This window comes from Eucalyptus grandis, chromosome 10, assembly GCF_016545825.1.
Source record: "Eucalyptus grandis isolate ANBG69807.140 chromosome 10, ASM1654582v1, whole genome shotgun sequence".
Classification (NCBI taxonomy): domain Eukaryota; kingdom Viridiplantae; phylum Streptophyta; class Magnoliopsida; order Myrtales; family Myrtaceae; genus Eucalyptus; species Eucalyptus grandis.
This window is the reverse complement of record NC_052621.1, coordinates 24606562-24628739: the sequence shown is the minus strand read 5'-3', so window position 1 is coordinate 24628739 and position 22178 is coordinate 24606562. Positions and strand designations below refer to the sequence as shown.

Sequence of the window (22178 nt, the reverse complement as noted above, 5' to 3'; positions counted from 1 at the left end):
ATAATATAATAATAATAAACCTAACTTTTGAATCTCCAAGATGGGTGCTTTCTTGAATAGGTTTTGAGATTTGATTATACCTTTTGAAAATTTTAAAATTTGATTGCATTTTTGTTGTAAATTTTATAATTGTTAGTGTACTTTTAAAAGTTCTTTTATCATTCCATTCGAGTCTCACAGTATCCATAAAGTTGCATGTGATCTTACTTTGTTTTCTTCTTTATTAATAATAATTTTAAATGTGAAGAGAATCATAGAGGGCTGCTTGCAATGATCATACTTGTATTCTATTTATATATTCCAATGGAATGGACGCATATTCATATTACTTTATCCTTAGCTCAAGAAACAAAGAAAATTTCACATAAATGTTTGAAATGATCATGTTAATCTTTAAAAAGAGCCTAATCTCATCAGTTGATGAAGGGTATTATCGTCATTTACTTTTTTTATTTGACCTTTTTAATTTTTTTTTTTTTTTTTCCGATGGCAAGTCTCAGGCGATGGTTGACCAAGGCTACCCTCGAAAGCCACAAGCAAGTGCTAGCCTCGCCTGAGCTACCCTTGTCAACCACAAACAAGGCCGATCCTTGCTAGATATGGGCAATGGTCACCTTGCTTGCAGGTAGCAAGTACCTAAACAAAGTGACCTTTATTAGTGGTCAGCGAGGGCTTGTGGCTCAATTAAGAGTCAATATTCTATGAAAATCGAGCCTTTCCACTAATTTAGTCTAATTTGACTAATAGAAAATAATAACTTAATTTTTTTAAATGTTTTATCTCTCACATGATGTCCTAAGTGGCATTAAGGTTAACTAATGCACTAAAAATCCTTAATTAAATTATGTTGAATAATCCAAAAAAAATCATAAAAAAGACAAGCTAAAGAAAAGGTTAAAACTTAAAAACAAAAAACACACACACAGAAAAAAGAAAAAACCAAGCCCTCCTCCTATGGCTGGCCATCGCCAACATTGCCTCATAGTTGGTGGGCATTGGCAAGGGCTAGTGACCCTCATGGAACAGAGGTGAGGGCTCGCTAGCCCTCACAAGGACATTGAGAGGGTTGTGACTCTTTCCCAGATTTGATGGAGGGTCGTTGGCTCTCGCGCAGGTTTGGCCAACGATCGACGACCATTAGAAGGTCATAGCTCTCTCTCTTTTGGGCAAGCCCTCGATAAGACGTCAACAACCCCGTTAGTCCTCGCTGAGGTGTCAACAACGTTGCCGGCCATGGCTGACGCCCCACCGGTGATGGAGCGGTGACTACAAGCAAGAGGGCTGACCCCAATCCACCTGTATTTTTTTTTTCTTTTCTAAAAACTTCTAGCTTTTTAATTTTTAATCTAATTTAACTAAAAAGTCAAGTTAAAATTCTGTTTAGCCAAGCCGCCGCGAGTTCAGCTAAATTCTCGAAGGCGACTCGGCTGTTGACCAGCACCTATGGTTGTCAAGTAGGTTCGCCAGTAGCATGGGTCAAATGTTTTCGGTTTGGTCCGACGTATCAAAGCGACATCTCGCTCTCCTGGGGGCACCGGACTCGGACTCTCGGATGCATCATCGTTCAATCCCCCCCGTCATCGTCGAGCTCGAATTTTCGTTCGTTTACGACCACGACGACCGCGGCCGGTCCGCGATGAAAATTCACGATTCAACCCCGCCCCGCATCGGGGTATATAAAAACAGCCAGCCCGAACACTCTCACATGCGTCGCTCTCGCTGGTCATCACGCACCCGTCTAATCAATTCACCACCCATCATCAAGCCCCCGGCCCTCATCGATAAAACGCAGCCCCCCCGAAGGAAGCCAGCCATCCATCCACCACCGTCGTTTTCTCTCCTGAATTCGTTCCTCCGAGCCGGGCTCAATGGGAATCCGGAACCCAGAAAGGAAAAATGATTCTTTTGATGATGCATGCCGGCAAAAGAGCAACTTTCTGTTCTCCTGAACTTGGGGAGTGAAGCAAGATTTGCAGAGAGGGAGGGTGTTCCTGGCTCGCTCGCATTCGGGACTTCTCTGACTCGGGATCTCGACCCGACCCAAGCCCAATGGCTGCTGCTCTGGAGTGCTGGTCGAGCCGGGCCAGCACGGACGAGGACATGGTGGAGCAGGTCCTGATGCGGACCCACGACCGGTCCGAGGGGTCGCCGGCCGGGGCCGCGGGGGCGGCGTCGTCCGGGGGAGCGAGGGAGCCGTCGTCGTCGTCGTCGTCGTCGTCGTCGGTTATGCAGAAGAAGCTGCAGAGGCTCAGCCGGAACGTGTCGGAGGCCATCGCGTCGCTGAAGAACTCGCTGAATCTGGACTCGTCGCGCGACGGGGCGCCGCAGGCCTCCAAGATCGACGGCTGCCGGAGGATGGTGTGGGGGAGCGTCGTGAGGAGCTTGACCCAGCTGTACCCGGGGAGCCAGCTGCCCGAGAAGCTCGTCTCCAACATCCGCAAGCATTACGATTCTTTGCCTCTCAGGTTTGATTCGATTCCGAAGCTGGTCTTGACTCGATTCGATGTTACTTGCTCTGCTTAACTTTTCTAGGGCGCTTCTTTCGTGTATGTTTCTTGATGCGATGTGTTGTGGTTGGGTGATTCTTTGGGCAGTTATGCACAAGCAGGGTTTGATATGAAGGATGTGTTTCTCCATATCAAGTTGATGGAGCAGGCTTCGGGGGATGATCGTCCCGCGATTCTTATCCAAGAGGTGTCGCAGGATGAGGTCCATGGGTCAGTTTTTAAGCTCACATTTGCCTGCAACTCGTCAATCTCGTGGTCGGTGATGTCAGGGGCCCTTGACAATGCCTCCATTTGCTGCAAGAAGATCCAGATCTTTGAGAAGAAGGGGTTTACACTAGGGATTGTGCTTCTGTTAGTGCAAGCAGAGCAAGAAAGGATGTTCAAAACCCGAATCGAGAATGCCCTGAAGCTGGCCATGAAGAAGCACAGACCCGCCACTGTGAAGCTGGCTTTTGGGCTATGTGGCTGTCAAGAAGAGACCGCAAACAGTAGAGAAGTAGGACAGGCCGAAGATGATGTGGGGGAACTGAATTATCGAAATGGTAGTGAGAATCTGTATCCAAAGGTTCAGCTTCAGATGCCCCTGCCTACATCATCATTTGTCATCTCAGTTGATGAGTGGCAGACAATACAGTCGGGCGGGGACGAGATTGCGAAATGGCTTCTGAACTCGGACAATCTCGAATTCATCGATCAGATTGGCCCGAGTTCTTTCAAGGGGGTCTATAAGGGTAGGAGAGTGGGGATCGAGAAGCTCAAGGGTTGTGATAAGGGGAACTCCTATGAATTTGAGCTCAGGAAAGACTTTTTGGAACTAATGACTTGTGGGCATAAAAATGTTCTGCAATTTATTGGTGTCTGCATAGAGGAAAGTCATGGCCTATGCGTTGTAACGAAGTTGATGGAAGGTGGATCTCTTCATGACTTGATGCTTAAAAGCAAGAAGCTTCAAATCAGGGAGATTGTCAGAATCGCAATCGATGTGGTGGAAGGAATCAAGTTTATGAACGAACACGGCATCACGTATAGAGACCTCAATACACAGAGAATTTTGCTTGACCGACATGGGAATGCCTGCTTGGGGGATATGGGCATTGTTGCTGCTTGTAAGAGTGTTGGTGAAGCAATGGAGTATGAAACCGATGGTTACCGGTGGCTGGCTCCTGAGGTTTGTATTCTGCTGCATCATATTGTTCAGTCCTGATTCGCACTTAAATAGTATACCATGTTTGTTCTCCTTCTCTACAAACACTATACTCATCAAGCACGGTCTTAACTATTAGGTTGGTGTTCTACACAGATAAAATCCCCAACACATCCAAAATTGGATCAAGCCCAGTTTATATGTTGCTATTTCTTCACCGACACATGTTGCTGCAAATCTCAACTAGCTTTGTTAGTCCACATGTAGATAGCTCACGGTGGATAACTGTCCAATCTTTAACTCGATAAACTTTTTCCGTGTGTATGATTGAAGTTTCGAAGTATCACTCAAGAATATTTTTGTGGCAGTTGTATTCATTCGATCACATGCTGTTTGCCTTTGGATTGTCCAATCTTCTTTAAACATTCTAAATCTTATCACAAACTTTTTGGATATAAATTGTGTAACCTAAAGTTGACTATCACCGGTTGGATTACCCTGTTGCCTGCTTTCCAGTTGTCATTTTACCATACCGCGTAAAATCTGTACTCTGCACCTCTTGTTCAATTAATCTAGCATGTCTTTCGGGAGAAATATTCCATGCTTTATTTCGCTCTTTTTCCTTGTCATTGTGCAAGTTATTCAACCAGATTCCGTGCACAGAGGCAGCACTTTACAAGGTTGCTCATTCCTTGCTTCCCAAAAGGGACTTTAGTCATTATTGTGACATCATTCATTGAGCATGCCTTCCATGCCTTTCATTATTGCTTTCACTTTTGCTGTTACTGGTGTATAATTGTCTACCATTACCTAAGCAATTCTATGCCTTTCACTAAATCCCATCATTTCCAGGCCACGACCATAGAAGACGTAGTGGGCACTTGGCACCTGTTATTAGAACTAGGTCCATCGGTGGAGCCCCCATTGATGGCGCTTTTGTTATCTTCCTAATGAGCTTCATTTCAGTGACCTTTTCGGCAGAGCCGTATTATAGGGATCCAGCATCAATTGTACCTCATTATCCATTATTCAGTCACAGTGCTCTAGATCGCCTCCTTCTATTTGGTGGAACTAGTGATAGGATTCAGCCTGATCCTGGTGCTGGACCCATAAAAGTTCAATAATTTTCGATACATTTTCCATCTCATTGATTGTTTGCAAGGATAGACAGATTGAGCAGAACTATGATAAAATAATAAGCATTGTCTCTGAAGAAACAAGCTGCAAGCAGCTATTAGTGAACTGGAAAATGAAAAGAGAAACGTTGAACGTGCAAACCTATGTGATTAAATTGAAAGAGATATGCAATAACTCCAGTTTTGATTTTGACAGATAATTGCAGGCGATCCCGAAAGTGTGAGTGAGACATGCATGAGTAATGTTTACAGTTTCGGAATGGTACTGTGGGAGATGGTGACCGGGGAGGCAGCTTATGCTGCTTATTCTCCAGTTCAGGCGGCGGTAGGGATCGCGGCTTGCGGACTCAGGCCGGACATTCCAAAGGACTGCCCACAATTCCTGAGGAATCTGATGACAAAATGCTGGAACAACAGTCCTTCGAAGCGCCCTCAGTTTTCTGAGATTGTCTCGCTCTTGCTCCACTACATTAACAGTGGCAACGATGACAGGTAACCTGTATCGTGCATCTGGATCTCTCATTATTTAGAATCCTAGCTGTATCCAATGCTGCACCCATGATCACCGGGTGCTACTTACGTGCAAAGGTGTAGATGCTCGAAACTTGCATATGAGGAACGAAATAGATCTTTCGGTCTTTTCCCCTTTACCACCCCGTCATCCACTTCTCCGCTCCCTTTCGATGCCAGAAAGGAGAATATTTTTCATCATCTTTATGAACCATCGCCGAATCGCGACGTTACACACACCCCATCATGACACTAAACGTCGACTGTGACTGAGATGTGAGCGACGAGGAATTACTTTATCCAGCGTGTGGATCCGACCAGCGGGTCGTGCGGTGTAACTTTTGGTTGATTCATGAGAAAAAAGGGAAGGGGAAGAGAGAGAGAGAGAGAGGGCAAAAGATGGGGAGGAGGATGGATAAGGGACGACAATCTTCGAGTGCTGTTCGATTTGTGGGGTGCTCTTGGGGTCCCTCTTGGTTTGTATGTCTCTCGCCCTCGGCGGTGAAAAGTCGTAATGACATGTTTTTTTTTTCCAAAGGGGCCTACCTCGGTGTTCATATTGAGGATGTGGATCGTGAAATTTTTCTTTACTTTTTGTTAGGACAGAGATTGATCTGAGCTGAGCAGAGAGCTAGAAAGATGGAAGCGCGTCTCTATGGTCATTTTCCTTTTGAGTACTTCGGTCCTCCGACCCGGCGATGCATGGGACCGGTCCCTTGTGCGATCTGGACCATTAGATTGAATAGGAAAATAGAACTTTCGAGGGACCGATGGTTTTGATAAATCGGTAACTCCGGCGTGAAAAAGTACCAATCATAAAATTGTCGATGCTAGCACTCATTAAGGAATATTTTGGCATACTATGATGATTACTCGGATGGGTTATTTTTTATTTTTCCGTTAGGAAAATGTGAGGTTATCCGACCTTACCGGGTTATCATTTGGTCCATGTTCAATTTGTCCTCACACATCACACACCGTGGTACGATTCAGCCCCACGACATGCATTATTAGTCGCAGCACAAGCTTTGCACATTGATATCGAAAGAATCTAGTCGTCTCAACTCTCTTTCTCTCTCTCTCTCTCTCTCTTTTTCTCTTTGAAACTATTGTCGCAGTTGCTTCTTCTTCTTCTTCTTCTTCAGGGGTTAGCATTCCAGCAGTAAACAGCTTGTGACATTTCGCCCCGGCGATTTCACCCATCATCGGGTTCTTCTTCTTCTTCTTCTTGGGGTTTATCAGGGAATAGGGATTTCCTCCGAGTTAGCATTCCAGCAGTAACCAGCTTGTGACATTTTGCCCCGGCGATTTCACCAATCATCGGGTTTTTATATCTCGTCATCACTAGATGGCTAATTGCCAAGGCAGTGCCGACGCATAGATGCGATCATTGCGGAACTTATCAAACAACTTGAATGAGTTTTGTCTATTGAAATCTGGATTGAATTGGGGTGATAGAAAATGGCCATCGTCATCATGGTGGTTTTTCATTGCGATCCTTAGAGCACATCGTTGTAGGGAAAAAAGGCGAAAAAAGAAAAAATGAAATCAACAAATGATTTTAGAGATCAAGAGCGTCAAACATGTGAGCGGGGATTGGGAAACTGTGAAATAATGTGAGGACTAACAAATTACAGAGTATTTTTCTTTACCCCGCGATCATTGACTGTTCAATTTTTTAAATTTTTTGCCTAATGGTCACTGGGACTGTTCAATTTTTTGGGCCTTTGAGCCCGCAAAATTTTTTAACGGCAGGCCTTAAAGGTCAAATCCACCAAAAAAAGTCAAGCCTAGGTCGGCCCATTGGGCCTATAGTCCTACGAAAACCAGGCCCAACCGTGCTAGTGCAGGGGTCCAGGCCCAGGCGTGCCGATCGCGGCGTTCTCTGGCCAGCATGACATCCTGTGCTTGCCCATTGATCCCCTCCACGTACGAGGTAATAGAGCCGTTGGTTCGAACGCGAGAAAGAAATTGGCTCTTGTGTATGTTGTGCCAATCACTTCATTCGAACACAACGTCACGAGATAGCTACTATTTACTGATGAGCATGGTCTAAAAGTTTGAGATGACATGACTTGTAGGGGTGTCAGGAACCGAACCGGAAACCGAACTGAACCAGAAACCGAACCGAACCGAACCGAAAAATTCGGTTTTTTCGGTTCGGTTCGGTTTTCGGTTCGGTTCCCGTTAAAAACCAATATTCTTTTATTGGTTCGGCTTTTTATCGGTTAACCGAACCGATCCGAACCATAAACCGATAAAATCCACAAACCGTTTTTATCTCTCCCGACTCCCGTCTCCTCTGGCTCTGAGTCCTCCTCTGGCAGTAGGGGGCTCGGCGAGGAAGGCTGCAGATCACTCAGGTGCGGCGGAGGGGAAGCTGCTGTGGTGCCATCGCTCGGAGGGGGGAGCTGCAGGGGACGAGTGAGCGGTGGCGCGACTGCAGGCGTCGGGCTCGCGGGTCGCTGGCGGAGCGGCGGTGCGAGCTCGCAGGTGAGGGGTGACCGGCCCGAGATCTGCTGGCGTCAGGTTGCAGGTGGAGACGCTCGGAGGCGGCGAGCGTTCCGGCACGGCTGAGCGGGCAGTGGCGGAGGCGATCGGGCGACAGGGCTGCACGTCGCGGGCGAGACCGGCGGAGCGGCGGTGACCGGCCGCTAGGCCGCTTGTGCTGGGCTCGCGAACGGCGGACACGGGCAGCGAGTGCGGGGGGAAGAAGATGAACAGTGCCCACTTTTTCCTCCTGCTGGCCTGTCCTTCACGTTCACGTCTCTTCCCTCTCTGTCTCCTCTCTGCAGAGTGCAGTTACTGCTGCTGTACAGCTTTTCCTTTTAACTTTTCCCTATAAAGCTTTCGTTTTTGTGTTTTTAGAAGAACGAAGAGAAGCCCCCGATTTCCCCGTCTATTCTCTCTAGCCTGTTCTCCCTCAATTTCGAAAAAAAAAAACCGAAAACCGAAAAACCGAAAATCGAAAACCGAAAACCGAAAACCGAAAAACCGAACCGAACCGAACCGAACCGAACCGAAAGTTCGGTTCGGTTCGTATTCGGTTCGGGTCTTATTCGGTTCGGTTCGGAAGATTTTTTAACGGTTCGGTTCGGTTTTTCTAAAAACCGAACCGAACCGAACCATTGACACCCCTAATGACTTGTTGTCTAATTATGGACTCATCCAATAGGCTCATATCTTACGTCAAGAGGTAAAACTTCATCGAATTTATCTATGATTAGCTCATTCTTGATCAAATGCCCAATCTTATGAGCTTTTGAATAATCTAATATTCATTTTGATTGTAAATTAATTTCCCAAAGTTTGGAACACACGTCAAGGGCCATTTAGGCTATTGTGTCCGAAGAACGTTCAATTTAAAAATAAAAGTTTAGGTATGATTAGGTCAAGTGCTAGATAATGGAAGACTTGTAACTCTAAATCCTATCTAATTTACTTATAAATTCTTTTCTTGATCTTTCTTTATAATCCTCCTTGTTTACTTTATTCTAACCCGGTTGCTTTGGCATTGAATCTAGGCAAAAAGAAAGAATATGTGCTTTGCTAGAGTTGCTTTGGTGGGGGGAGAGATATGCCTGCTTCTTTAATCTCCTATCTTTAAGCCATCAACACTCGTGGGGACCCAACTTTTTGTCCAAAGCATCTCTTCTTTGCTTAGGACAATAAGTAGGATGATAAAAGCTATTACGTTTATTATTATGATCCTACGTCGTTGCTTATATTATATTCTTTTCATTATTGATGAAGGTCTTTAAAATCATGTAAATCGATAAAATCTAAAACATTGATCATGCAAGCCCCATCATGAGGTCCACACTATCAATGATTCGAATGTGTTATGTTGGTATGATTTATAGATGGACTCGAGAGATGAAATTTCATATATTTTCTCGATGAATTCACAATTAAAGAGATGGATGCCGTGAACTTCTGTTGGTGATTAGTTTCTAATATGAAATCCTTTTGGGAGGAAGAAATACCCACATTTCAAGCTTTGTCGATAGAGAATTTCCAAATACATAAAGAATTAGCATGGAATGGATAATTCTCAAATTTCGTCATGAAATTATAACGAATTTATAAATACAACTCACTGAAATAGTCAATCGTGTTCATAAGTCATTATACGACACTCTAAAATCTTTTAAGTTAATAATCATATTGCTTAATAAAAAAAATAAATGTATCCCATACCAATTATACGACCAAATATACCAAATTCGAATTTGCGTACGATGACCAGGTCATAATTAATTTCATCTTTTGAAATCGATAAAATAACATACAAAATAAGCCCTCCAAAAGAGCATAACAATAATGGCAACGTGGGAAGCCCGGTTTCCGGGTCGAGGAGCCCGACCCGATTTTGGCGCGGACGTCCCGAGATCATCCCAGCACATTCCGAATTCCGAAAATGACCCCTTCAGGCATTCCGCCACGTCACGAGCTCCTCCCTCGGGAGAAAAATCCATTTTCTCGAGAGGAGAGGAGGGGAGGGGAGCAGAAAATATTCGAAGGAGAAAAAGACGACCACGCCCCCCTCACTGTTCTGATACAAATACAACCACCTCCTCCACCTCCTGCTCCGCCATCGTCTCTCTCACTTCTCGAAGATTCCATTCTTTTTCTTCCGCCCTCCGTCCTCATCGGTATGTCCCTCCCCCCTTCTCTCTCTTCTCTTTCTCTCTCTAGATCAATCCCGCTTCTTCAATCGCGATCAATCTCTCCCTCTCTCTCTCTCTCTCCATCTCTTCGCTCCGCATCGCGCCGGTCGTGTTGAACGATCGATTCCGGCCATGCTCAGGCTCAAGCTCAGCTGCGCGGCGGGGCTGTGCCTCGCGGCGGCCCTGGCGCCGATCCTGCTCGGCCTAGCTCTAGAGCGCCGCGGCGGCGGCGGCGGCCTCGCCTGTTTCCGCTTCGATTGCGTGCGAGTCTTCGTGTCTTCGAAGTCGTCGTCGTCGTCGTCGTTGTGGTGGTTGTTGTTGTGGTTGTCGTTGTTGTTGACGGTGTGCGTGGGGTTTTGTGGCCTGTTCAGCAGCTTACTGCACTTTATGCTTCCTAGAAAGAGGGCGGGCGAAGAAGGAGAGGTCGTCGAAGGCGGAGAAAGCGGAGGAGAGGGAGTCGGTAGCAGCAGCGGCGCCGCCTCGTCGGCCGGCGTCTCCCGCCTCAAGAAGAACCGCGTCGGCTGCTTCGAACCTCCCGAGCTGACCGCGACGGGAAACGGCAAGAGCAACGCCGACAGCGGCAACGGCAGCAGCGGCAGCGGAGCGCCGATCATGGCTCTGGGGGGCTCGATGCCGACGGATATCGACGAAGATCTGCACAGCCGGCAGCTTGCGGTTTATGGACGCGAGACTATGCGGCGGCTCTTCGCTTCGAATGTCCTGGTCTCAGGGATGCAAGGGCTCGGCGTCGAGATTGGTATGTATGAGCTGAAGCAGATGGTTAATGACCTGTTATGGCATGTGTGCGATTCTATTAAATTCAGCATGTCCTAATCTTCTATTTATCGGTGCATCCGGTAGTTATGACGCGCGAAGTTTTTGTCTCATTTTGGACCATTAGTTTCAGCGTTTTCAGTCATCGCCTTAATGTTTTTGTAATACATAGTTGTACTTGCATCTGCTTTCATTTTCTATGTCTTCCTTCTCTGGAGTATGTTGGAATTTCTCGGGAATTAGCCTTATAGATTATAAATTAACAGTAACTTTTACTTTGACATCACTGTTTTGTGGCTTGTTCTTCTTTTAGCGAATGTTCAATCTATTGCCCTTTCACTGAGGTTTACAATCTGAACAGCTTTAAGTGCAGAAGGTCCATAGAAAACTTCAAATTCTATTTGGCCAAAGCAAGAAAAAAGGATGAATATGGTTCTGTATGAGAATAATCTGACTTGGGGAAATTTCATGGAGTAATCTTTAATTACAGTAGTTGTTGGTAATGTGACCTACTAACCATGTTATCTTTGCCCATAGAGTATACGTCCATTTGACTGTGCCTTAAGTATGCTACAGATTGGTCATTCCATCCCGGTCTTATTGTTTATTGGTGTTGCATGTTAATGTGATACATATAGTTGAGCTGGACATAATTTTTGTTTCTTAACTTAACTTTGACTCGTGCAGCAAAGAATCTTGTTCTTGCTGGTGTCAAGTCAGTGACCTTGCATGATGAAGGTGTGGTGCAACTGTGGGATTTGTCAGGCAATTTTCTCTTTTCAGAACGCGATGTTGGTAAGAACAGGGCACTTGCCTCGGTAGAGAAGTTGCAAGAGCTCAATAATGCAGTGGTTGTCACTACTCTTACAACAAAACTGACAAAAGAGCGTCTTTCTGACTTCCAGGTAATCTACATGTCTCTTCAGTCGAGATTTTTCCCTAAAAAGGATGTTGGTTGGCCATTTGCTATGATTGCGACTTATTTTATCAAGCTGTCAGGATGATTGCCCATGATGAGGGTGTAATTATGAAATATGAAAAATACTGAAACCCCTGGGTTTCTGAGAAGTTGGAAGTTTTTTATCTAAAAAGATGTTACTTGGCCGTTTGTTTGCTATGATTGCTATTTATATTCTTAAGCTGTCATGATGATTGTACATGGTCTGGGTATAATCCGGAACTATGAAAAAATATTTGAATCCATGGTTTCCGAGGTTTTCTTTGCAACCAATCTTAAACATGGATTGGGGAGAAGTGAGCATGGTAGGCTATTGATGGTTGGTGCTTCTTAGTAGTCATACCTGACAAAAAGATTAGTTATATCTATTGTGCTAATATTAGAATGAGCTGCATCGAGGTAAGAAGAGGTTATTTTTTAGCTAACTTTACTAGCAAGAAAATGGTGGTTTCCTTGCTATTGCTGAAGGGCTATGGGTTTAGGCAACACATCAATAATTTGTTAGGACAACTGGAGCGTTGCTGTGTCCTTTAATGAGTATAATTCATGGCGGGAGTATTGATAGTGTCTTAAAGCAAAAAAGTGAGCGTCTTATTGTAACACTATCACAAGCAGTTTTTATGATTCACTGGTGCTTACTATCAGTAATATCTGATGTAGTAATGCTTAATTGGGATCACATAAAGTAACAACGACACAAGCTTTATGCAACTGAGGTTGACAATATTAATCCTATTAAACCATTGTGCTTGATCAAGCTCTAAATGCTCCATTCCTTTCCTTATCATCTCATATCATGTCCTTCTTCACCTTCCATGCCTCTTCTAAACTACCTCTCCATCTCCTGATCATCTGCCTAATGGAGCATGCGAAGGTCTTTGTCAAGCACAACCAACCCATTTCAAATGTCATTCAACATGACCAAACTGGGTCACATACTATACAAATAAAACCATATCATTCTGTTCATAGAAGATAGGTAGATGTAAGTTTTTTTGTTGGTCATACGGTAGATGGAAGATTGGTGATTAAAAAGTAAGCATCGTTTGTCTTGCTGGCTTCTCTCTTCTTTCTAGGGGCTTTTGGCCTTGATAGAGATTGATGGAACCTGAAATAGATACCAGGACATAAGTTACTAGTCTGTAGTTGATTTTGGAGTATAAAATAGATGGAAGATTGGTCATACAAAACTAAGTATCTTTTTTGGTGTAACTTCTCTATCCTTTCTGGGAGCCTTTGTCCTTGAGGAAGTTCAATAGAATCTGGAATTGATACCAGGACATCAATACCCGGTCTCTGTAGTTTATACAAACAAATGGAGCGAGGTGTTTGGGTGATATTTTGGAATAGTTTTGCTTTCAAAAATCTACAACAGAGAGATCTATAAGGCTTTCAAAAGCAGTAGTTCAGAGTTAGAGTGGTAAAATTTTACTCAAACAAAATACATGTTTTTGTAACTTCTCTCGTTCAAGGCTTCTGGCTTCTATATATAAAAGTTTCTCTAGGTTTTCAGCAGTTTTAGGGTGCAAGAATGCTTAGTGATGAAGAAATAAGTTGAGTAGTAGATCATATGCAAAACATTTGAATTATTAATCACTACAACACCTTGAGAAATCTCCCAGTGGTAGCCATGGTGACAATATACTGTAGCACAAGAAAATGCAAAAGGCATGTGTATAGTTCCAAGGACCAGGAGATACAGCAATGCCAAACAGATATGATTTTTTAAGTTCTGATGACACGTCTGTTGTTGCATAATATATCTGCTTTGTATTACACGTCCCTTGTTTCTTGGGTATTGGCTTTAGTTGGTGAATATAAGAAAAAAGGGACTTGGGACTTAATGTACTGGTTCTATTGAATTTTGATGTGAGCTTGTTTCATGGTCATTACTTCTTGTCAATTGATAGTTCAAGGGTTTGAAGATGTGATGTTGTGGCATAGAATGTGTGAGAAAGTTTCCTTGCTTGTTCTTTTTATGAGGAGATGAACTTAATAGGGTAATCCGCTTTTACCGTGCCTCTATGTACAATTTGAAGTGTCTTTGCTTCCTAATTGAACTTCGAATAGATAATCACTCCTTCAGTGTGAGTGGGCACTTATTGAAAAAGTGAATTCTGCTCCATCTATGGAGAGAGATAGAGGACTCATGTTAACTGGGCAACCTTACTCTAGTTTCCTTGCTCGACTTCACTTTTTTCAGATATGACCATTCATTTTATTGGTGAAATGGATACATCAGTCTCCAATTGAACATTAACCTTTTCTTAAACATCTCCTCAATTTTTATCTGCTGGTCTGATAAATTGATCGGACAACATCGAGTAGTACTTATGCACACGGATGATTTGCACAGATCCAATGGAAGGGAAAGCTGTTTGAGCTGCTATATTTAAATTGCTCAGCATACGTATGACTGATGAGGCATTTGAGTTATCTTTTTCTCTGGAGTCTGATGAGAACATTGATGATATTATTCAATCTGATTGTATCCTCTACCTTTATTTAGTTGTAGATTTTAGATTTATGCCTTGTATTCTCTCTATTCTCGAGAAAAATCCCTGCAATAAACTGCTGTTCCTTACTTCTTATTAAAACAGAGTTTAGGGGAGTGACAATTCATACAAACTGTAATGCCTTGCAAAACACCTGGGGATACTGAGTGATCAATTGTAAATTTTGAAAACTATAGCATGCAATTTGAATGCAATTTGTAATTGATTATAGCTAATGTGTCTTGTCTCATTTTTGGGTGGTGTAGGCCGTTGTATTTACAGATATTGATCTTCAGAAAGCCATCGAATTCGATGATTATTGCCATACTCATCAACCTCCTATCTCTTTTATAAAAACTGAAGTTAGAGGTCTTTTTGGTTCTGTATTCTGTGATTTTGGACCAGAGTTCACAGTCTTTGATGTTGATGGAGAGGAACCACATACAGGCATAATTGCATCCATCGGCAATGACAATCCTGCCCTAGTGTCATGTGTAGATGATGAAAGGCTTGAATTTCAAGATGGTGACCTTGTTGTATTCTCTGAAGTTCATGGTATGACTGAATTGAATGATGGAAAGCCAAGGAAGATCAAGAGTGCCAGGCCTTATTCTTTTATTCTTGAGGAAGATACCACGAATTATGGAGCTTATGAGAAAGGTGGCATAGTAACCCAGGTGAAACTGCCTAAAGTGCTGAAGTTTAATCCCCTTAAAGAAGCTATAAAAGATCCGGGTGATTTTCTTTTGAGTGACTTCTCCAAGTTTGATCGTCCTCCTCTCCTCCATTTGGCCTTTCAAGCTCTTGATAAGTTTGTGTCAGAGTTTGGGCGTTACCCTGTTGCTGGCTCAGAAGAGGATGCTCAGAGGCTTATATCTGTTGCCAATAGCATAAATGAGAGCTTGGGGGATGGGAAATTGGAAGATATCAACCCAAAACTTCTCCAGCACTTTGCTTTTGGTTCTAGGGCAGTTTTAAATCCAATGGCAGCCATGTTTGGGGGAATTGTTGGTCAGGAGGTTGTAAAGGCATGCTCAGGGAAGTTCCATCCACTCTTTCAGGTAAAGTCTTCTCACTCGCTGCATGAATCTGTGAATTAAAATTCGTGCTCTTGCTTCCCTTTCTGTTGAATAGTTCTTGAATGATCATATTATGAGCTTCATTTGGTTAAGGTGATTGAGACTTTATGAGCTCATCTCCCATGAATACAGTATATCTGGAAGTCCATATTTTTGGACCTTTCAGATTTTTACCAAGGTGATAGGTGTGTTTTTGCGCTTTTAACACGCGGACAGTATTAGTGGATTTGGCTATTGTCAAGGTGTGGAAGTCTGACAACTCATTGCTGTGATTGCTCTATTAACCTTTGCAGTTTTTCTACTTTGATTCGGTGGAATCATTGCCGACAGAACCACTGGATCTTGATGATCTTAAACCTCGGAATAGCCGTTACGATGCACAGGTTTCCGTGTTTGGGTCCAAGCTGCAAAAGAAAATGGAAGATGCTAAAGTATTTTTAGTAGGATCTGGTGCGTTGGGCTGTGAATTCCTAAAGAATATTGCCCTCATGGGCGTTTCATGTGGCAAGCATGGGAAGCTGACCGTCACCGATGATGATGTAATTGAGAAGAGCAATCTCAGCAGACAGTTCCTGTTTCGTGATTGGAATATTGGACAGGCCAAATCTACTGTTGCTGCTTCAGCTGCAACATCAATAAATCCCCGTCTTAATGTTGAAGCTCTGCAGAATCGTGTTGGGCCAGAAACGGAGAATGTTTTTGATGACACTTTCTGGGAAAATCTGAGTGTTGTGATCAATGCGCTAGACAATGTCAATGCTAGGCTTTATGTTGATCAAAAGTGCTTATATTTCCAGAAACCACTTCTTGAGTCAGGAACACTTGGTGCTAAATGCAACACTCAAATGGTTATTCCTCATCTTACTGAAAATTATGGTGCCTCAAGAGACCCTCCAGAGAAACAAGCACCAATGTGCACTGTGCACTCTTTTCCACATAATATTGACCATTGTCTGACCTGGGCTAGATCCGAGTTTGAGGGTTTGCTTGAGAAGACTCCAGCTGAAGTGAATGCTTATTTGTCTAATCCAGTGGAGTACACCAAGGCAATGATCAATTCTGGCGATGCGCAGGCAAAAGACACTTTGGAACATGTACTTGAGTGCCTTGACAAGGAAAGATGCGAGACATTTGAAGATTGCATCTCCTGGGCTCGTCTGAAGTACTCTTCTTTCACATTCATCACAATTGTTTTTCACACCAATGTCTAGAAAACTTACATTAAGTTGGTGATTGACTTATTTCTTCTTCTGTACCAGGTTTGAAGATTATTTCACTAATCGTGTGAAGCAGTTGACATATACATTTCCTGAAGATGCTTTAACAAGCACTGGAGCTCCTTTCTGGTCTGCACCAAAACGTTTCCCCTGTGCACTTCAGTTCTCGGTCTCTGATCCTGGGCACCTTCATTTTGTTATGGCAGCATCGATACTGAGAGCAGAGACCTTCGGGATCCCTGTTCCTGACTGGGCTAAAAATCCCAAGAAAATGGCTCAAGCTGTTGATAAAGTGATCGTTCCAGGCTTTCAGCCAAAGGAAAATGCAAATATTGTGACAGATGAGAAGGCGACCAGTCTCTCTACAGCATCTCTTGACGATGCGGCGGTTATTAATGACCTTATCACAAGATTAGAGCACTGCCGCTTGAAACTTCCTCCAGGTTTTAGAATGAAACCCATACAGTTTGAGAAGGTATGTAGGAATCACTCTTTTCATTATGCATGCTGTTCTATATGGCTAAGCTCCCATTCTTGGAACAGTTCTATGAATTCGATGAATTCTTTCATATATTAACTTTCCTTCTAGTCAGAGCCCTTAACAGATATTGCACTTTCATGTACAGGATGATGATACAAACTATCACATGGACTTGATAGCGGCATTAGCCAACATGAGGGCTAGGAACTACAGCATTCCAGAAGTGGACAAACTTAAAGCCAAGTTTATTGCTGGACGAATCATTCCAGCCATTGCAACCTCGACCGCCATGGCCACTGGACTTGTCTGTCTGGAGCTGTACAAGGTTCTCGATGGAGGGCACAAGGTGGAGGATTACCGCAACACCTTTGCTAACTTGGCACTTCCACTATTCTCCATGGCTGAGCCGGTCCCACCCCAAGCTGTGAAACACCGTGATTTGACCTGGACTGTTTGGGATAGGTGGATCATCAAGAACAACCCGACTTTGAGGGAGCTTATGCAGTGGCTTCAAGATAAGGGCCTAAATGCGTATAGCATTTCTTGTGGAAGTTGCTTGCTGTACAATAGCATGTTCCCTAGGCATCAGGAGCGAATGGACAGGAAAGTAGTGGATCTGGCTAAAGAAGTAGCAAAGTTGGAAGTCCCTTCATACCGTCGCCACTTGGATGTCGTGGTAGCGTGCGAGGACGATGAGGGCAATGACATTGATATCCCTCAAATATCGATTTACTTCCGTTAGGCTCTATTCTATCCTCTCCATGTCTTAGGGTGGTCCCATGGCGGCTTTGACTTTCCTTTAAAAATTCCTTGAGTATACGAGGTGTCCCCCAAAACGTTTTAGTGTAAGACAAGAGTAGGTCACAGACATTTTACACTGATATGAGCCATTTGAGTACAATGTTGCTTCATTCACCATTCTCGGCGCTTGCTGTTTTTCAGTTTTTATTTCCTGCCTTAACCAGGATGTCAACTCTTTCCCGAAGAGTTGGGGAATGCCCAACCTAAATCTGGGTTTGAATGGCAAGCTGGCATATACAATGCGCGCGATTTTCTTGGTCCAATTTGTGAAATGCTCAAGAGCAGGAAACAGGCAAGGCTGAATACCAGCCGATGCTGGGAGGGGCAGGTTTTAATTTTCCATGGATTTTCTTTGGGGGAAACTGCAGTGCTGTAGGTAACAATAGTATATCCATGGAGCTTACGAAGTTTGCTTTTAAGGCTTATTCTGGTTGAAGCATCTCATTCAAAGAGCGACTCCGTGTGGAGAGGTGATAAGAATGGAATCATTTCAGATGGAATACGATGCACTTTGGGGCGCATCATGAAACGGACGAGTCTCTTCCAGGTTCCCCACCAGGGCAGAACATGTGGTTTCGAGGCTTTTATCCTCCTCCACCACTTTTAGGCTACTTCTCTGCTTCGGGTACTGACTGAGGCAGCGAGCGAGGCATGTGGCGCTTTTCAGAATCCACTCGCTCTGTTACCTCCTCGCAAAGCTTTTGAAGGCTTTCGCTTTACTTTTGCATGAGTTCGCACATGCCGGACTGTCAAAAAAAGGAAAAAAATCCCTCGACAGTAGTAATTACCTGGCCCCAGTCCCCCGGTCATTTCGCATCGGCCTTTTGTCCGCCTCTCGCTGCTCTGGTGCGGTTCGCTCACCCGCGTCGACGCGCACGCATTCGAGAGGGTCCGACCGCCGTGTCTACCCGTCCTAAGAGCCTCATGCTAAGCTGTACGTGCGGGTGGAGTGGCATTTATTCGGTTAACCAAAATATTCTTACGCGACTTCTATTTTCCAAGTAATTATGTCAAGGTTAGATTAGTCTCCACCTTCGAAGATGCGGCTAGTTGATCCTGTCACTAGACCAGGACGTATCCCCCGATCGGAGTAGCAGTCAGCAGTACCTAGTACCATCAGTGAAGCGACAATAGAGACATCCGACCAGGCTGTCAAAGTAGTAAAAAAAAACGAGGGGTGAAATCGACCTTTGATTTTGAAAGTGAATTAGGACCGCTGATCTATAATTAGGCAAGATTATCCCATCCATCGTATTAACCTCTCATCTCCCCTTTTTCCATCCCCAAAACTATCCATTTTAATAACCCCATTTGAAAAAAAAAGTTAAAATTTTAAAAAAAACCTAAAAAAGAAATAAAAAAAAATTGCAATTAACCCTACCCTCCCTCTCTCAACTACCTTAACCAACCTCTCCTCTCTCTCTCTCTCTCTATCGAAAATCCGCACCATTCTCTCCCTTTCCTTCCTCCTCCCTTCCTTCCGCATGCCTTCGCTTCAAGCAACCAAAACTTTCATCAATCTCTCCCTTCCACAACAGCAAAACGCACCCACATTCCCCTCTCTCTCTCTCTCTCTCTCTAACCATCGCCATTTTCACTGTGCCCAAATTCATCTCCCACGCCCTTAGCTAAGCTCCGTCTCCGACCCCTCGTCGAGTTTCGTTTCGGGAAGATCCAGAAAGAAAGAAAGAAAGAAAGAAAGAAAAGAAAAGAGAGAAAGATAGGGAAAATTCTGCATCCGCCCTCAATGTGGCGGCCGTGGGCCAAAAGATCGACGGTCAAAGCCCGCGGCCCGCCATCCTCGCCGTCGCCGTCGTCGTCCTCCTCCGGCATCTTCTCATGCACCACCTTCAAGGACATCCAGGCCCTCTGCGCCGAGCCCTCCTCCCCTCTCCTCTCCCCCCCGGAACCGCCCCATCCTCCTCCGCCCCACCGTCGCCGCCGCCTCCTCCCTCTTGCGCTCCCGCTCCCTCCCCGGCCCCACGCCCGAACCCGAACCCGAACCCGTCAAGGCGCAGCGGCCCGGCTCGCCTGTCTCGATCCCCGGGGCCGACAGCAACCGCATTGTCGTCTACTTCACGAGCCTGCGCGTGGTGCGGTCGACCTTCGAGGACTGCAAGGCCGTCCGCTCGATCCTGCGCGGCTTCCGCGTGAGGATCGACGAGCGGGACCTGTCGATGGACTCCAGCTTCATGGCGGAGCTCCAGGCGATCCTCGGCTGCGGCGGCGGCCAGAAGGGGAAGCTGGCGCTGCCGCGGGTGTTCATCGGCGGCCGGTACGTGGGCGGCGCCGAGGAGGTGCGGCAGCTGAACGAGATCGGGGAGCTGAAGAAGCTGGTGGAGGGCGTGCCGGCGGCGGAGCCCGGCGTCTGCGACGCCTGCGGCGGCTACCGGTTCGTCCTGTGCGGCGAGTGCGACGGCAGCCACAAGCTCTACAGCGAGAAGAGCGGCTTCCGGAGCTGCACGGACTGCAACGAGAACGGCCTCGTCAAGTGCCCCTCCTGTACATGCGCACCGCTCTAATTATCCGGCCCTCTCGTTCTACTGAATCAAGTCAATCACATAATCTGCGAGACGCCATCGACACGCGACGACGACTGCGATCGCACCCGCCATGCGAACGCATTTGATGTGATTGGTTTATCTTAATACCATCATCATGCCCTGCTAATTGTAAGTTCCCTTTTTGGTTTGAACCCTCTTTTTAGATTTGATCTTCTTCAAGCTTTTTCCAATTCTTGAAGATAAAATTTCATCTTTTTTTTCCTTCCTCATTATTAATGGGGAAACAAGCATAGGCCCTATAATAACTGGGAAAGCACAAGCATGGTGCCCCATCACCAGGTGGGGTTGGGGGGGAGATGAGCAAAAGTCAAGCTGACTTTTTGACTCTTTTTTTTGGTTTAGTGTCTTGTTCCCTTTTTCTTTATCGTCATGTATGGGAAAAGTAGTGACAAACCGTGACAGGAGAGGTAGGACTATGAACATGCCCCATGTCCCTTCGATTATCACATGGCCTTGTAACATATGTAATAGCGATTGATGTTGTAAGATTTTCCAGCGCTGTGAAGTTTCCATGGCACATTCCTGATAAACGAACATCTTTTAACCTCGTTGTTGGGGTTGTTGTTGTTGTTGTTGTTGTTGTTGTTGTTTCGGGCGCGGAATGTTGACACACCTTACCGTGGCAGTTGTTCCCGGAGTTGATGAAGTCAAAATTACTCCGGCTGTGCAGGTTTGTAATGATGTTGCTTAATGCGTTAGATGGGTTTGTGAAAGAGTAGATATGGACAAACCACGCTAGATGATGATGGGGTTGGGCTGAAATGAAATTGAGATGGTGACAGGTTCATTAGAAGATGATATCAGCATCAAATTGCTGGAATTTATGTGAACTTGTCACCTAAAAGAACAGGAACCATCGCTTGCATTGTTTGATCTGATCTTCCCTTTTTTTTTCTTCAAGGAAAATAGAAAAGGAGTGGCAAAAGAACGCCAAACAATAAAGGGAAGAAGATAAGATACATTGATGGGGAGAGCTTAACTGCTACTATAGTTGTCATCTCATCAATCATCATGGTACCGATAGGTTTCCTAAATGGAAAGAACCTATGCCGCCGAACTAGGCATTTGACCTGCCTTCATTATGACCTCATAAAGAACAGCCTTGACACAATGCCAAACTCACTGCTTGGAATCAAAGTATGGGATAGATGTTTCATTTTTTTTTTCCTTTTTAATCTCAAGTAGATCATACTTCATAAGACGACTGCAATCAAGCGTAACTACGCCGATCTAAGAAATTTTAATTCGTCCTCTCCCCCAGGTCACCAATTTGCTGCCCTATCCTTTGTTTTCTTCACCACCGGTAAGACATGGCCACAATCTTGTTGCACATGGCGTGTTGTCCGTGGTCCTTCCCCTGTCCATCTAAACGAGGGGGGCTTCTTCAAAGATGATCGAGTCATTTGACCTTGGCTTAATCATCATCGACGATCCCGGATGAAGCCAAAGAGACGTTGGGAGTCGGATCTGCTATTCGAATTTGGCTTTGTCACCATCATCAAACGCAGTAGACCATGAGAGAAGCGCGGATGGTAAGTGGCTCGCTGTACCACGAGAAAAGCCAGCATAACTCGCAGAGAGCAGAGCCCGTTCACGGGCTTTTAGGAAGTTGACTTGTTCAATAAATAGTAGGTGCCGCAATTTTTTGAGAAGGGCGTCCCGGCTCGCTCTAATCCTAGTTTTGCAACTCGTGCTCCTCGCTGCAGTAGCAAACATGGATATACTCTTCCATCTGGATAAACCCTCCTCACGATTACAACCAATGCCTCTAACCAGTAGCAGACAAACTAATGTTTGCATGAAGGAATGTGTGATTCCATAAGAGGGGCATTAAATTAGCCA

General features: G+C 44.8%; 3 protein-coding genes across 6 annotated transcripts; all 3 read left to right on the top strand.

The window, feature by feature from the left end:
* The first annotated feature begins 1650 nt into the window (after window positions 1-1650).
* On the top strand, window positions 1651-6710 carry LOC104422384 (dual specificity protein kinase shkB). Of its 2 annotated transcripts, none has more exons than XM_039303784.1 (4): window positions 1651-2465; window positions 2595-3675; window positions 4984-5279; window positions 6443-6710. In XM_039303784.1, the coding sequence occupies exons 1-4, from the start codon at window positions 2050-2052 to the stop codon at window positions 6447-6449; spliced, it is 1800 nt and encodes a 599-aa protein (XP_039159718.1). In that variant the 5' UTR covers window positions 1651-2049; the 3' UTR covers window positions 6450-6710. The 2 variants fall into 2 exon arrangements, with proteins under 2 accessions (XP_039159718.1, XP_039159717.1); XM_039303783.1 differs by lacking the exon at window positions 6443-6710 and adding an exon at window positions 5899-6160.
* A 3045-nt stretch (window positions 6711-9755) lies between these two features.
* LOC104422383 (ubiquitin-activating enzyme E1 1-like) lies at window positions 9756-17889 on the top strand. 3 transcript variants are annotated; one of them, XM_010034699.3, is made up of 7 exons: window positions 9756-9952; window positions 10342-10724; window positions 11429-11646; window positions 14461-15255; window positions 15567-16435; window positions 16533-16965; window positions 17117-17889. In XM_010034699.3, exons 2-7 carry the CDS (start codon window positions 10355-10357, stop codon window positions 17711-17713), a joined length of 3282 nt encoding a protein of 1093 aa, XP_010033001.3. In that variant the 5' UTR covers window positions 9756-9952; window positions 10342-10354; the 3' UTR covers window positions 17714-17889. The 3 variants fall into 3 exon arrangements, with proteins under 3 accessions (XP_010033001.3, XP_010033000.3, XP_010032999.2); XM_010034698.3 differs by having other exon boundaries at window positions 10339-10724; XM_010034697.3 differs by lacking the exon at window positions 9756-9952 and having other exon boundaries at window positions 10007-10724.
* Window positions 17890-18084: 195 nt separating this feature from the next.
* On the top strand, window positions 18085-20897 carry LOC104422382 (proline-rich receptor-like protein kinase PERK10). The gene is made up of 3 exons (XM_010034696.3): window positions 18085-18100; window positions 18210-18319; window positions 19497-20897. The coding sequence occupies exons 1-3, from the start codon at window positions 18085-18087 to the stop codon at window positions 20292-20294; spliced, it is 924 nt and encodes a 307-aa protein (XP_010032998.2). The 3' UTR covers window positions 20295-20897.
* Window positions 20898-22178: the final 1281 nt, after the last annotated feature.

Excerpts from the sequence above, each read along its gene's own strand:
- LOC104422382 (XM_010034696.3), top strand. Across the intron at positions 18,320-19,496 it reads AACGGACGAGTCTCTTCCAG|GGAAAATTCTGCATCCGCCC; the intron begins GTTCCCCACCAG and ends AGAGAAAGATAG.
- LOC104422383 (XM_010034697.3), top strand. The coding sequence starts at position 10,100 with ATGCTCAGGCTCAAGCTCAGCTGCGCGGCGGGGCTGTGCCTCGCGGCG. Across the intron at positions 10,725-11,428 it reads AGGGCTCGGCGTCGAGATTG|CAAAGAATCTTGTTCTTGCT; the intron begins GTATGTATGAGC and ends TGACTCGTGCAG. Across the intron at positions 16,966-17,116 it reads AACCCATACAGTTTGAGAAG|GATGATGATACAAACTATCA; the intron begins GTATGTAGGAAT and ends TTTCATGTACAG.
- LOC104422384 (XM_039303783.1), top strand. The coding sequence starts at position 2,050 with ATGGCTGCTGCTCTGGAGTGCTGGTCGAGCCGGGCCAGCACGGACGAG. Across the intron at positions 2,466-2,594 it reads TACGATTCTTTGCCTCTCAG|TTATGCACAAGCAGGGTTTG; the intron begins GTTTGATTCGAT and ends TTCTTTGGGCAG. Across the intron at positions 3,676-4,983 it reads ACCGGTGGCTGGCTCCTGAG|ATAATTGCAGGCGATCCCGA; the intron begins GTTTGTATTCTG and ends TGATTTTGACAG.